We start from the raw sequence: 14,577 nt of genomic DNA, 5'->3' as shown, positions 1-14,577 counted from the left end.
CAAATAAATAAATAAATAAATAAAAATTAAAAAAAAAAAAAAAAACCCCAAAAAACCCCTCTAAGCATACAAAGAAAAAATTAAAAATAGAAAGTAAATGTTCAAAGCAAAGTCCCTCCTTTATGGTACCAAGTTCCAAGGCTACTTCACATACATGGGCACAGACAACACATGATAGTAATACATAAAAGAATTTAAAATGACATAAATACAGTATCTGCAACTACAGGTGTGCACCACAATGCCTAGCTCTGATTTACTGTAATTAGTTATGCAGTTATATTCAGCATTTCAACAGAAATGGGTCTATCAATTTATTGCCAATATTCATCACATATGCCCATTTTGGATTAGAACCTGTGCTTCTGAAGAAATTCACTGTTCAAGTAACTAAGCATACCTCAAGTAAAGGGAAGAGATCTTTATCTTCATCCTTTAACATGTTCCATTTCTGGATCAGTGGAGGCATTAGCATCTGAATATATTCCTAGTTACAATGATGAAAAACATATAAAGCTCCACTACCATATGTAAACAAGTCCATCTGAGTCTATGAAAATTAAAATCCATTTAGAGCAATTGTGTAAAATCATTACAGCAGGTATTTTAAGACTCATTCTTTGTTCTACACAGTCTTCGTGAAAATTTTCTTTTGACTACCTTTTTACATAACCTCACTTTAAAGTCATTTCACATACATTTGGAAATAAAAATTGCTTATCAATAAGACACATCACTGTATCAAAGTGCACTACTTACTAATCCACAATCAACACATACTAAGGCTTATCTTTCAATTACATTTTTAATCCACTCTTTTTATAGGTTATACTACTCCCGGCAAGGCACAGAACTCCTCTGTACCACTATGCAGCATTTCTGACCTATCACTCCAATTTCTAATTTTTTATACAGTGTATTCCACATAACTGTATATTCTGAGGAGAAAAAAAATACAAGAAATCTAAAGCTACAATATTTATGAAGTGGTAGCTACACAAACAAGGAATTAAGATACCCAGAGTACAGAAACAATTTCATTTCCTTCCCTATATTTACTTGAGTTTGAAAAAAATAAAAAAAGTATTTATGTAAAATAATTTTACTGAGAAACAAATAGCAATGAGACAGTTTCAAAACCAATTAGTAGGACAGTTTCAATAATCAACACATCGCATATTGTCTTCTTGGTGGTTATTCATAGTACAACCTATATTTACTCTTATAAAAAATGTTGACCTAAGGGCTGGGGAGATGGCTCAGTAGAACAAGCATTTCCCTGGCAAGGGCAAGGGTCTGAGGTCAATCCCCAGTTTTGAAAAAAAAAAAAAAGTTGATGTGCAATGATATGATGTTATAATTCCGACCCTAAGTAAATGCTTATTTTAAAATACAATGATATGATGTTATAATTCCGACCCTAAGTAAATGCTTATTTTAAAATACTGTTGTCAGAGCAATACACTGTTTTTTGTTTTCTTTTAGTGCTGGGTAGGAACCCATGCCCCCCAAAACAAAGTACCAGGTGAGAGTTCTATCTCTGGGCCATTCATTCAGCTTTCATTTGCTGTTTCTGTAAGACTTTTTGGAGATAGGATCTCATTATGTAGTTTAGGCTCGCCTGGACTCACTTCGTAACCCAGGCTATCTCAAATTTGCAGTCATCCTCCTACTTCAGCCTCCCAAGTGCTGGGATTACAGGGATACACCACCATGCTTGGTTCTGTAAAATCTGTATTCTTGAGTACTGCTTATGCTATGTATTTTCCCCATAATAGCTGTTCAAAGATACTTACTGGTTTGTTTAAATGATGTCCTACTGAGTCTGCTAATGTTCCTATGGCATCATAAAGAATGAGTAGGTTCTTATGCTGGTATTTACTAAACGCGAAGACCAGGGTATCAAGTATGTATGCAAGATAAGGAACAAGTTCTGTACAAGCCTCCTCCTCTAGGGTAGCAAAGGCACTAAAATTAAAGCAAAAGAATATTTTTTTTTCAAAATTTTATTGATAAACAGTAATGAGACAGTTTCAAATCAAATCGGAAGTACAGTTTCAACAAATAACATACTGCATATGTTCTTAGTGGTTAATTGCTGTACAAGAAAGCAAAAGAATATTACTGCTGCATAAAATGAACAGCTTATAATAGACAGTAAACTAAGTTTACTGCTTCCAATGTTTATGATGCATATATAATACATCTCTTGATGCATTCCCTTCCTTCTATCAGTTGCTTATTTTTACTTTCTTTTAACATTTCTTACTACTTTTTCCTTTCCAAGAGTCTGTCACCCATGGGCATTTGTTTAGCTATGAAGGTAAAATTGAAAACTACAAATCTTTTTGGCGCTTATATTTACTTACTCAACATACCTGGTGTTTACTACTTATATGGTACTCAGTGTCAAACATAGCAAAGAACAGAACAATGTCTCTATTTTCAGGGAGCTTAGATTATGCTGATTAAAGAAATGAGGATTAAGACTATATAAATTTCACTTTACACTTTTGTTTTTCATATAGAGACCAAAGGTTACAAAAAGCTGATAGAAAATTTCTCATGTGAATGTGTTTAAGATGTAAGAATGCAGGAGTTCCACTACTCACCACAATTAATCTCCATAGTGTATTTATTAGGATAATACATGTGAAGTATAATTTTTAGGGCAAATGTCTAAGAAATGAAGAGGCTATAGCATTTCGATGCAATTACTGCAATTTGAAACCTAAATCTGTCTTGAATACATTTATCTTCTGTTTCACCCAATTTAGAACTTCACTAAAATGACAGGCTTAAGCCACACATTAATGAAAAATCCTGTTAGCATTCTGAACAATTCATGCATTTCTTTCATAGCACTTGCCATTAAACAACATCGTATAACTTTGTGATATTTCTCACTAGCCTTAAGTTTCAGGTTGGCACAAACTGCTAGCCCCGTATCTAGTATGCGCATAACAATAAGTAAAAAAAAAAGCTGAATGAACTGTAAGAAATCAGTCTATCCTCCCCAACCTTAAAAAAGTGTATTTTGTGTAATTAAATCACTATAGATGCTTGTTAAACTTATTTCCAGATCATCAAAAATTAAAACTCTTAGGGGCTGGCGATATATGGCAGCTCAGTGGCACAGCGCCTGCCTGGCAGGCACAAGGTCGTGATTTCAATTCCCAGTTCCAAAAAAAAGAAAAAAAAAAGCTCTTCTAGTACGTAGTTTATTCCAGAAAACAAAACAACTGTAGGTCTGATACAACACTAAATCCACTGACGCAGATCCATGAGAGCCCTGACAATTCTGGCTGTTAAGTGGCCAGTTGATAGTTACTCCGTTGACTACCATGCAGATCTACTCAAAACTTAGTTGTTCCTTCAAAAGAAGCCCTAGTACTATCATTTCAATTATTTGCAAGAATGAAGGTCAAAGATGACTCTATTTTTAGAGCCATTAGGGAGAACATATTTTGATTCAGGTAAAAGCTGTAAATAAAAATTTCCTGACCAAACAAAATGGATAAAATATGATCATGTGTAAATCCCAAAGCCATAAGCCAGGCCTATAAAACCACCAAGAAAAACTAATATATAGCTTCTAAGGTTTTTTTGCTATAAAATACTCTGCTAACAATCTAATAACATTTTATCACAAAGCTGAAGATTGGTCTCTCCCTAGATTACCAGTTCTCACAAGGAACACTATTAAGAATTTGAAAAAAAAAAAAAGAATTTGACCTACCTGCAGGCAGCTTCTTGTACTCTCTTGTTGCTATCCAGGATACGCTTTAGCAACTCTGTCATTAATGGCTTTAGGTACGTGTCTGGTGGCTGGCTGACTACCCAATGTGCATATCGACTAAGAGTCCAGCATGTTATGGAACGCACAAGAGCCTTTTTATCAGAGAGGCACTGAATAAGATGAGGAATGAGCTCAGGCAGGTATGGAATCATGCCCTGCATGCAACCTAGAACCAACAAAAATCTTTCAAAAAGTGCTACTTTTAATTAAAATCATTTCAGTTGAACATTGAAAAAATATGTATTCAGAGTATTTTCACTCCTACGAATATGACATCCTGTACCAAAATTATTTTACAAAATAACTGAAATTAGCACTAACTACTCATAAATATCTTAGAAATGCCTGTAAAATGTTTCAATTTCTTGTACATAGAGGTCTGCATCTGAAACAAAAATGACCCTTCGATGACAGTTTCACCATGCTTTCTAAATCTACATAAGGCATAAAGTTATTTTTCCAGTAATGAAGGCGCTTCAGATATAGAGTCCTTGGATTTCATTTCCTTTAGGAAAATCATTTGTGAAGTATCTGGCTGAGAGTATAAGTCAATGTTAAATAGTTAAACTACTTCACAGTAAAAAGCTATTGTAAGACGGTGATTGTATTCAATTATCCTGTTTAAGGTTAATATGGATCCAGATGTGTGTAGCCCACACTGGTATTTCATCACCCAGCAATGCTGCATGGGTTTCAGAGCAAAGTCTTGGCCTACTGAGTAACAACTGTTTAATACCCTAATCTTATCAACACCTATTAGGACTTCACAACTCAGACTTACCTTCAGCAATTGCTCCTAAAACCAAGATGCCCGATTCTTTAACAACCCATTCATGATGGAAAAGTAGTTCTTTCAAAAGGGGCAGAATATGAGGCAGTAGCTCATCACGATAAACATTTGCAAGAACATCTAGGGCAGCAGCAGAACATTTTCCTAAGGAAATATTTAATTCAAAATGTTACATTAAAAAGTTATATTAACTTCTATATTTTTTGAATTATGTATTTAAGATATTTATAAAATGTTTAACACCTTATAGTTAGGACATATCTACTAATCATATGAAAAATTCCATTAGAAAGGATACATTTTTGTGACAAGAAATAACAAATTATATTACGAAGACATTCTATTCTGTCTACATAGGAATAGACAACTAGAATTCTTTTGTCTACATAGGATTCAATGTTTTCACAGTGCCATACCCACCATCAATCCTCGTAGTATATGCACAATTAATAATTCTACTTTGTGATACATCACTTAGAATCAAGTATGTAATTACTGAGTTGGAGAAGAGGCACATAATTTGGGACAATTTAATAACAGTACATTAAGCAGAAGATATGCTAGAAAATATTCTCTACAGACAAGAACTATGGGAATATGAGTCAACTCAGATTTCACTTATAACAATCTAGCAACAATGCAAAAAAAAAAAAAAGTATCTATCTCTCTCTTTTTTTTTTTTTTTGCTCTGAATGCCTTCAGGGCAGGTTTGGCTGGCTTGAGTTGTGGGATTGAACCACAGCAACCTGAGCCTGACTGCTTTGTTGAAGAAGCCACTTAAAGAACTGAGCTGAGGGGCAGGCCCCCATCAATCTCTTTTCAATGTGAATTAGATATAGCAAATAATCAGAAACTATTAGTCAAAGGTAAAATTTTTAAAAACAAAAAAAAAATTTAACAATGGCCAGAAGTAACACCTGACCCATTAACTGAATAGCACAACAAAAAATTTGTAGAAAAAAAAAAAAAAAAAAAAAAAGAAAGAAAATTTGTACTCACACAGAATGAGATATATGATACAAAGGAAAACACAGCAAAGTAAAAAATCAGATTTGATTTTATTTTGGAAAATTAGTCTCTCAATTTTTGTAAAAAGAAATATGTTTTTTAATACACACAAAAGAAAGCTTTTGGTGGGGCCGGGGAGATGGCTCAGTAGAATAAGCACTTGCCTGGCAAGCGCAAGGCCCTGAGTTCAATCCCCAGTTCTGTAAAGAAAAAAAAAAAAAAAAGAAAAGAAAGAAAGCTTTTGGAAGAATACAAAGATGTGTGGGATGTGAAGAGGTGTTTCCTTCCCCTCATCAATGTATACTAATGGGGTTTTTTTTTTTCTTCTATTTCAGGGAAAGGTCTATAGGGTGTTCAGGGTCTCACTACTAGATTGGACTCGCAGTGATCCGCCTGTTTACAGCCTCCCAAGAGCTGGGATTACAGGGGTGCGCCACTGCGCCCAGTCTCAATTGCAGCCTCAGTGCGCCCTAGGGGCGGTACCTGCATGGCAGGCCCAGGGATCAAACCCCTGGCCCCTGCACCTACTTCAGGCACTTTTATCCACTGAGCTATCTGGCTAGCCTTACTACTGGTTTTAAAGAGTTAACCATATTGCAATCTCAGTCTATCTTGACCTCTCACCGATAGCTACATAAGGCAAATTAATTTGTGACTGCAGTGAAATCTGTCCCATTGAAGGGAGACATGGGTTCTATTGCTAGATGTGGTGTTGGTACTAGCCATGCAAACTTGGACAAGATTCTTTTTGCCACTTCCTTCTTACCTAAGGTGCTAGAAAGATTTGCATGGAAAGCCCATGGTCTAGTGCTAAGCGTAATAGTCACTCTAAATAAAATGTTTGTGGTAAGACTAAACAAGCAACAAAGTAAGAAATAAAATTATCTACAAAAATACACTCCAGGGTGATGAATGTCCTTAACCACTTAAACAATTATTAGAACATCTTGAGCTAAAAGAAGTGGACACTCTTTTTTTAAAAAATAATATTTTATTTTTATTTATTCATTGGATACAGGGTCTCACTATGCAGTTCAGACTCAATGATCCTCCTTTGTCAGCCTCCTCAGTGCTGGGATTCCAGGCGTGTGCCATCATGCCCAGTTTTGGGACCATGAGATATCGGGGATTGAACTCAAGTCCTGTGTTTGCCAGGCAGGCGCTTAGATCGCTGAGCTATCTCCCCAGCCAAGAATCAGGTGTTCTTTACCCTAGGCGGCTTTGTTCCTTCAGTGACATTTGGCAATGTCTGAAGACAAAATTGTGTCCACTGTTGGCATTTTGGGTGGAAGATAGGGACATTGTTCAGGATTCTGCAGCGTACAGGCCAGGGCCCACAAGAATGAATTATTTAGCCCAAAATTGCAATGGTGCTAAGGCTGATAAACAGAACTACAGCCCTGACATTTTAAAAGCCAGTAAGCTTTTAAAATGCAAAAAAAGCAAAGTATAGCTCTTCTCTGATTAGTGTGTGGGTCAGAAGGCCAGCTCCACAGGTGATGTGAATTTTTTAAAAAAGCGTACAAGTTTTGAATTTTCTAGATGAACACTCACATAGCCAAAAAGGAAAAAATAACACAAACACCCATCAATTGATGAGGGGGAATAAAAAATCTGTTGTGTTAATACAGTAGAGTGTCACTAAATAATAAAAAGTAAAGTACTGATACATGTTAAACATGGATGAACTACCAGGCACAGTGGGCACACCTGTAGTCCCAGCACTTGGGAGGCTGAGGCGGGAAGATTGCTGCAAGTTCAAGGCCAGCCAGGTCTATGTAATAAGACCATGCCTCAAACAAAACAAAACATAACTAAAAAAGGATGAACCCAGAAAACCCTGAGACTAGAAGAAGACAGATTTAAAGTTATCTTGGGTTGGGGGAAAATGGGGATAGGGTTTCCTTTTTGTGTGTATGGGGGGGATAAAATATATCCTAAAACTGACTGCAAGGATGACCGGATAGTTTCATGAATATTTTGAAATTTCCTAATGTTGTTTTAATGGATGAAATACAGTTTATCAAATGACTTGCGCTCTCTCACTTACTTAGATTCCAGTCAGAAATTGTGTCATCGTCATCAATTTCATCATCGTCCTCATCTTCCTCTTCAATTCCATCTTCATCGTGCTGCTGAGCAACTGTCCTTGACCGATGAAAGCGCGGCCTTATATCCTGTTCACTATCAGGAATAGTTTCATCCTCTTCAACATCACCCTATTGGGTTTTTAAAGAAAATGTTGGAATATATGTATAAAGAAAACAACGAGAGCATCCAAAGATGGTACAAGATTTCAAAGCATATTTCCTGATTAAGAGCTACTCCTTTATTGGACGGAAAAAAATACGCTAAGGTATGAGGTCCTGTCAGATGCACTATATTGTATCAACTCACATAATCTAAGGGAGTCTAATCAAGTTCAAAGTAGCATATTTAGGAAGTATGATTTCAAATAAACTCCAAATTTACTATGTTTGTTCTCTCCTTGAATTTTTTTTTTTTTTTTTTTTCTTCATTAGGGAAGGGTCTACGGGATATTCAGGGTCTCACTACTAGATTGGAACTGTAGTGATCCACCTGTTTTATAGCCTCCCAAGAGCTGGGATTACAGGGCGCGCCACCACGTCCAGTCTCAATCGCTGTCTCAGTGTGCCCCAGGGGTGCGGCCTGCACAGCAGGCCCAGGGATCAAACCCAACCACTGCGCCTAGGCGCTTTTAATCCGCTGAGCTATTCAACCAGCCCCTTCTCCTTGAATTTTTATGTAACAAGAAGCCTATTTACAAAAGGCTGAATCTACAATATGTCCTATTGGCCAAATGTAAAGATTTGCTAACATAGAAACTAAATTCTGTATCCATCAGAAAGGTTTCCTTACCTTAAGGAGGATGATATCTATATCTGAGTACTTCATGCCATTCACTAACACAGGAATCAACCTATAAAGAAATTAATTTGTGAAACAAAGATCCAATAACATCTACAGAATTAAGTTTTAATAACCCTGTGTATACTAATAAAACTAATGAGACAAGTACTAGTAACACTGTCTTTGAGCACACTGACAGATGTCTGTCCTTACTGATTAAAGGGATACTAATAGGAAGAAAGAAATGTGAGCTCAGCCAAACCTTCATGCTCAAGCTCTTGTAAACTCTAAAACAGACAAATGGTAAACATTGTAGTTAGCATATACAAAAACGTATTTCATAAACTAGGAATTTTTTAGGAAAACCAGACAGATACAATCATTAATGATCTCTGTGAACAATTTGAAGGAATGGTAAAATGATCTGATGTCAGACTGTAAGACAGTGAAGCATTAACGAGGTAACGAGATGTGTTAAAAAAGTGAAGCACAATGGGCTCATTTAATCCTTTTTTTTTTTTTTTTAAAGGTATTTGGTACAGGGTCTACAGGGTCTCACTACACAGATCAGACTTGTAGTGATCCTCCTGTTTTCAGCCTCCCAAGCGCTGGGATTATAGGCATGTGCCACCATGCCCAGTCTCAATCGCAGTGTCAGTGTGCCCTAGGGGTGGGGCCAGCATGGCACTACCCCATGAAATTTTTTAAGAAGAAAGGAAACCGCAGCAAGTTAAATGCCATTTGAAAGAGGAACAGGGAAAAGTTGAAATAATACCCACTGGATGGACTGAGGTTCTTGGGGATAAGCAAAAACATCCTGCTACTTATATCTCAAGTGGAAAGACTGGTCAGGATGAAGACCAGTCTTCACATGAAAACCTATCTGTGAATTCTGAGGCAAGATGAAAGGGTCATCGTTTTCTCTATAAAACAGAGCACTCAAAGAACTGTACAAGACTGACAGAAGGTTTAACACAGTTGCTCAGCTGGCAAATAAAAGCTGACCTGAAATGAGGAATGCCAGATGGCATAAAATGTCCACTTGAAACTGATGGCCATAGTGTGTACAGTCAGTAATTGCCCCAGCTGTGTAACTTTCCCAATAGTATCCAACAGCCTGGTCAAAGCAGCGAAAGGAGGGAAAAAAATCCAGACTAGCGGAGTCAAGATACATGGTAGCTACAAGTTCACTACAAGTATGAAGCGATGGCGGTACTTATCAGATAGAGTGGTTAGGGCTAGCCTGTGGCATGAAGTAGCAGTCTGACAAATAAGGAAGTTGGAAAGTGAGATATAGGTGTTTATGTTTGATAAAGTCACAAGGCAGGTCAATTTTCTGGGGGAAAAAAAAAATATATATATTTTTATGCAGCTTTCTTTTAAAGTCTGATCTAGTCATCAGAAACATGAGTTTTTAATAGAATATTATGAGATGTAGTAACATTAACCACAAATGTTTACTAAGTACCTAGCATATGTTGGACACTGTGCTGTTTTATATGGTCTCCCCCCCCCCCCGGGCCTTTTAAGACAAGGTCTCACTATGCAGTTCAGGCTGGCCTTGAACTCACTTCGTAGCCCACACTGGCCTCAAAACTTGTAGTGACCCTCCTGCCTCAGCCTCCCCAATACTGGGATTACTGGCATGCACCACCATACCCGGTGAACAGGTCTAATTTTTGATACAGGTTCTTTTTTTTTTTTTAAACGGAACAAGGGATTGGACTCAGGCCCTTCAAGTGCTTATATACTGAGCCATCTTTAAAATCTGATCTAGCCATCAGAAACAAGTTTTTAATAGATTATGAGATATAGTAACATTAACCACAAATGTTTACTGAGTACCTAGTATATGTTGGACACTGTGCTGTTTTATATGGACAATGTATTCATAAAACAATCCTGTAAGATGTTAGTCTATGAAAAAAACGATTTAAAAAAGTTGAAGTGGCTGGGCATGGTGGAACACGCCTGTAATCCCACCACTAGGGAGGTTGAGGATTACTGTGAGCTTGAGGCCAGCCTGGGCTACAAAGTGAGTTCAAGACCAGCTTGTACTGCATAGTGAGGCCTTGTCTCAAAATGTCAAAGTAATTTGGGAGTAGCGGTAATGCAAGAGTTCTACCCAATAACAAACTATATTAAGTGTCAAATAATCAAAAACAGTGTAATACTGGTTGAAAATGACTAGTCTAGAAACAAATACAAAATTTAATGTTCTTATTACATCAGTGCTTTCTAAGAACTAAAGAGACTTCATTTACAATTTTAATTCCTAAGCAAACTTTTTTTTTGTTCAAACTAAGCAAGAATCTAGCTAAGAGGGCTGGGAAAAAGCAAGTTTATCATTTTTTTTTTTAACTCTGCATTGTACCAATGTTGATAACTCTCCCAGTCTGTCAATGCATCACCTATAAAGAAAAAATTTTTAAAAAGTACAGAGCACTGTTTTATATATAAAATGGGTACCCAATGGGCGTTGTGGTATGTGCATAGGATTCCTGCTACATAGGACATGAGATAGGAGTGTTTGATGCCCAAAGTCAGCCTGGGCAACATAGCAAATTTTTGTTTCCTCAAAAATAAAAACAAACAAAATCAACAAAACAAGTATGAACAAAAATAATTTCCCAAACAAAAAACAAAAATACCCTCCCCACAAAAAAAATTTACTCATCATATAATTCTGTTTGTTATAAACGCTTTCAGCTGAGAGCATTAAAAAAACTTCAACAGTGGAATTTACAACTGCTTGAGCTATTTAACATTTGTACTAACACGCACAGCAAGCCTGTTATCAAATGCTTACTTGTTCTAAGAATCAATTGTATAATGTAGTTATCCTTTTAAATAACATCTCCTAATGTTATAGGTTAGACTTTCAATAAATCACTACCTAATAAAAATATCTCACTTATTACAATTATATGACCATATAAAATGGTATAAGTTGCAGATGAAAGAGTAACACAATTTCCTAAAGAGAGAGAAAAATCCATTTAGCATATCACCTTTGCATTTTATCCCCAAATCAGTTCTAGACTGACTAGAATAATATATATGTGAAAAAACAAAAAACAAAAAAAGAATATATACATGGATATAATTAGAAAAGACAAAGAACTTAGTTGAGCATATGCAAATAAGAACATCAAGGTATGATAATCATCTGGGAAAAAAAGTATAACCCTACAAATACTAACTCAGGTATACATTTCCTAGAATGTAGCTTAAAATATTTATAAGGAACTTTTAAAATGTCCATATACTTTAACTATGGTGAAAATAATTCTCAGGAATTCCAGTGGAAAGAAAAAAATTATTTTTTATCCAGAATTACTGATGATTCAAAAAAAAAGCTGGACATGATGCACACTTTTATAATTTCAGTTAGTTGGGAGGCTGAGCATAGAGCAATCACCAAATCAGAGGCTAGCTTGGGAGACCCTGTCTCAAAATAAAGTAAGGGCTGGGATGTAGCTCAGTGGTAGAGTGCTTGCCTAGCATGCACAAAGCCCTGGGTTTTAATCCTCACGAACTCAGAACGAACAAAAACAAGCCAGACAACCTATACGGTACACTCAGCAAAATAGTATATAAATATAGAATGTACAGAGATCATCAAGAGTGATTAATATGTAGGCATGTGTGGTGTAGCTGCCTTGTCAGAATAGTATAACACCAAAGTTTTAAAGACTAATGACACAACACCACAACAAATCCCATTAACTTGAATTGTTATAATAAAAGGTGGATATATTCATATCTAGTTCAATCAAGGTGGGAAATACACATACATTCCAAATAAAGAATTCCAAGGAAGTAAGCACAGAAAGTAAATGGAAAAAATCTTACGAGAGTACTTTTTCAATTCTATGCTAAGAAATTTGAAAATCATCAACAAGGTAATTTTTGGAAAAAATATAAATCACCAGCTGTGGTCCACAAACTATAACACTTCCAGTTTCTTCAATGATACTCAACTTCATTGGTGATACAGGTAATTGAATTAAAGGCCTTCACACTAAGCTACATTCCCAGCCCTTTTCCACTGTGAGACAGTATCTTGCTATACTGCCAAGACTGTCCTCAAACTAGGACAGTCCTACCTCATCTTCCAGAACAGCTGACGTCTCATACATGTGCCATGGTGCTCAACCTCAGATTCTTTCACTTTTTCTGGCAGTGCTGGGACCCAATTCAGGGTCTTGTGCATGCTAGGCAAAATGCTACTTCCCCACACCCCTTAGATTCTTTTCTTTAAAACATTTTTTTTGGGGGGGGGGGGTCTGTGTGATTCTTTTTTTGAACCAGGGATTGAACTCAGGCCCTTCTGCTTACTAGGGAAGCGCTTATTCCACTGAGCCATCTCCCCGGCTTTAAAACATTTTTGAAACAGAAATATGTTTTTAGGACATACTCCAGAGAAATGCTAAAAACTAAAAATTATTATTATTTTTTAAAATTATTTCTAACAATAAGAACAAAATCGATAGCTATGAGACAATAGCCAGAAAACATTTTATAAAAAATTATTTCAATGGCATCAAAAAGATAAATACTTTAGGGACACACTCTGTGTGATATACGTAAGTCTGATACTGAAAAAAAAACTTTAAATTGCTACTGAGAAGCCCCCGAGACACATAAAAAAATAGAAAAACACTATGTTCTTAGAAAATAAAACTGAACAAGAAATATATCACTTTACACTAAAACAAGTCTGTGAATTTACTGAGTCAAACAATCAATCAAACAAACAAGAAACAGGAACTGAAACAAGAAAATTTTCTTTTTCTTTTTTTCTTTTCTTAGCGGAACTGGGGATTGAACTCAGGCCCTTGCACTTTATTCTACTGAGCCATTTCCCCAGCCCCAGACAAGACAATTTTCTTTCCTTTTCAGACAGGGTCTCCTCTATAGTTTAGGCTGGCCTTAAACTGTCCCAAGGTGGCATCCAACTTGTGGCAATTTCCTGTCTCAGGCTCCTGAGTGCTAGGATTACAAGTGTGCAGCCACCACACTCCAGCTTAGACAAGATAATTTTCAAGTTTAATGAAGAATGACTAAAAGAACTAGGAAAAAGACAAATAGGAAAATAAATAAATAAACAAATAAAAAAGCAAAAACTAGTAACATGGAAGAAAGCACCCAACATATGGTAACTTTTAATAGATGTCAAAACAGTATAATCAAGAATTTAAAACCATAGCTACAATTGAGTTTCTATGTTAATATGATCCCACCAGGTTGAGCTACTTGCAGTTCAGAGCTGACTGGTAGCAAAACGTATAAATTATGGCCATTGTGAATGTGTTAAGTGAATTATACCTTATTAAATCTGGTTATTCTCCAACATCAGAAACAGGAACATACTTATTTAAGGTGGTGAAAACAGCAAGTTTTAAATTTCCTTCCATGAACCTATATTCATTTATTTTCAGAAAAAAAGGATTAATTTTTTAAGAAACATTTAACAGCATTCTCTGGATTAAAAATGGGCTGTTAAGAATAAAATTTTGTATCATCGTAAGTGTTAAATTATTTTTTTTTCAAAAACAAAATGCCATGATGGACTCTGTGTTCAAATTAAGACAAATTATATATGAAATGTAAATACAAGGAATCACAGTTAAGCAATTAATTTTACCAAGAAGGCAGTGTTTCAGGTAGGAATACTTACTTAGGAAGATGCCTCACAAGCACATCTTTGCATATTGGCTGCTCAGCCAAAGTGAGCCAAAATTCACAGGCTTCCAGAGCCACATTTTCATCCTGGTCTTGGGTCCTCTGCAGCATGTACTGCAAACAGAATGCTTAATATTAATCAGTTTAAACCACAGGATTAATATAAATGCAGTCCTCTATCAGGATCTTGTTCTAGCACTGCATTTTAAAATCATTTTCAATATAGGCTTTTGGGCTTAAAACAACACAAAAACTTCTCAGGTAACTTTAAAATGCAAGTAAATTTAGAATGCTGCCCAATAAAAACTGTCCACTAGGGGGCCTGGCCCTAGCTCAGTTGTTTAAGTGGCTGCTTCCACAAAGCTGTCAGCCTCAGGTTGCTGGAGTTCGAACCTCACACCTCTCCAGCTGGCCAAAAGTG

General features: G+C 36.2%; 1 protein-coding gene across 3 annotated transcripts in view; it reads right to left on the bottom strand.

The window, feature by feature from the left end:
* The window catches only part of Tnpo1 (transportin 1), a 94,451-nt gene that overhangs the window by 19,148 nt on the left and 60,726 nt on the right, over positions 1–14,577 (bottom strand). For all 3 annotated transcript variants that reach the window (XM_004643474.2, XM_023703634.1, XM_004643475.2), the window contains exons 9-15: positions 14,152–14,270; positions 8,478–8,538; positions 7,648–7,816; positions 4,581–4,733; positions 3,740–3,965; positions 1,797–1,968; positions 401–487 (exon numbers count right to left, since the gene is read on the bottom strand). In XM_004643474.2, coding sequence (XP_004643531.1) covers positions 401–487; positions 1,797–1,968; positions 3,740–3,965; positions 4,581–4,733; positions 7,648–7,816; positions 8,478–8,538; positions 14,152–14,270 — 987 coding nt within the window. The remainder of the gene's footprint in view (positions 1–400; positions 488–1,796; positions 1,969–3,739; positions 3,966–4,580; positions 4,734–7,647; positions 7,817–8,477; positions 8,539–14,151; positions 14,271–14,577) is intronic.

This window comes from Octodon degus, unplaced genomic scaffold, assembly GCF_000260255.1.
Source record: "Octodon degus isolate 3935 unplaced genomic scaffold, OctDeg1.0 scaffold00177, whole genome shotgun sequence".
Classification (NCBI taxonomy): Eukaryota; Metazoa; Chordata; class Mammalia; order Rodentia; family Octodontidae; genus Octodon; species Octodon degus.
This window is presented reverse-complemented; position numbering and strand designations above follow the sequence as displayed.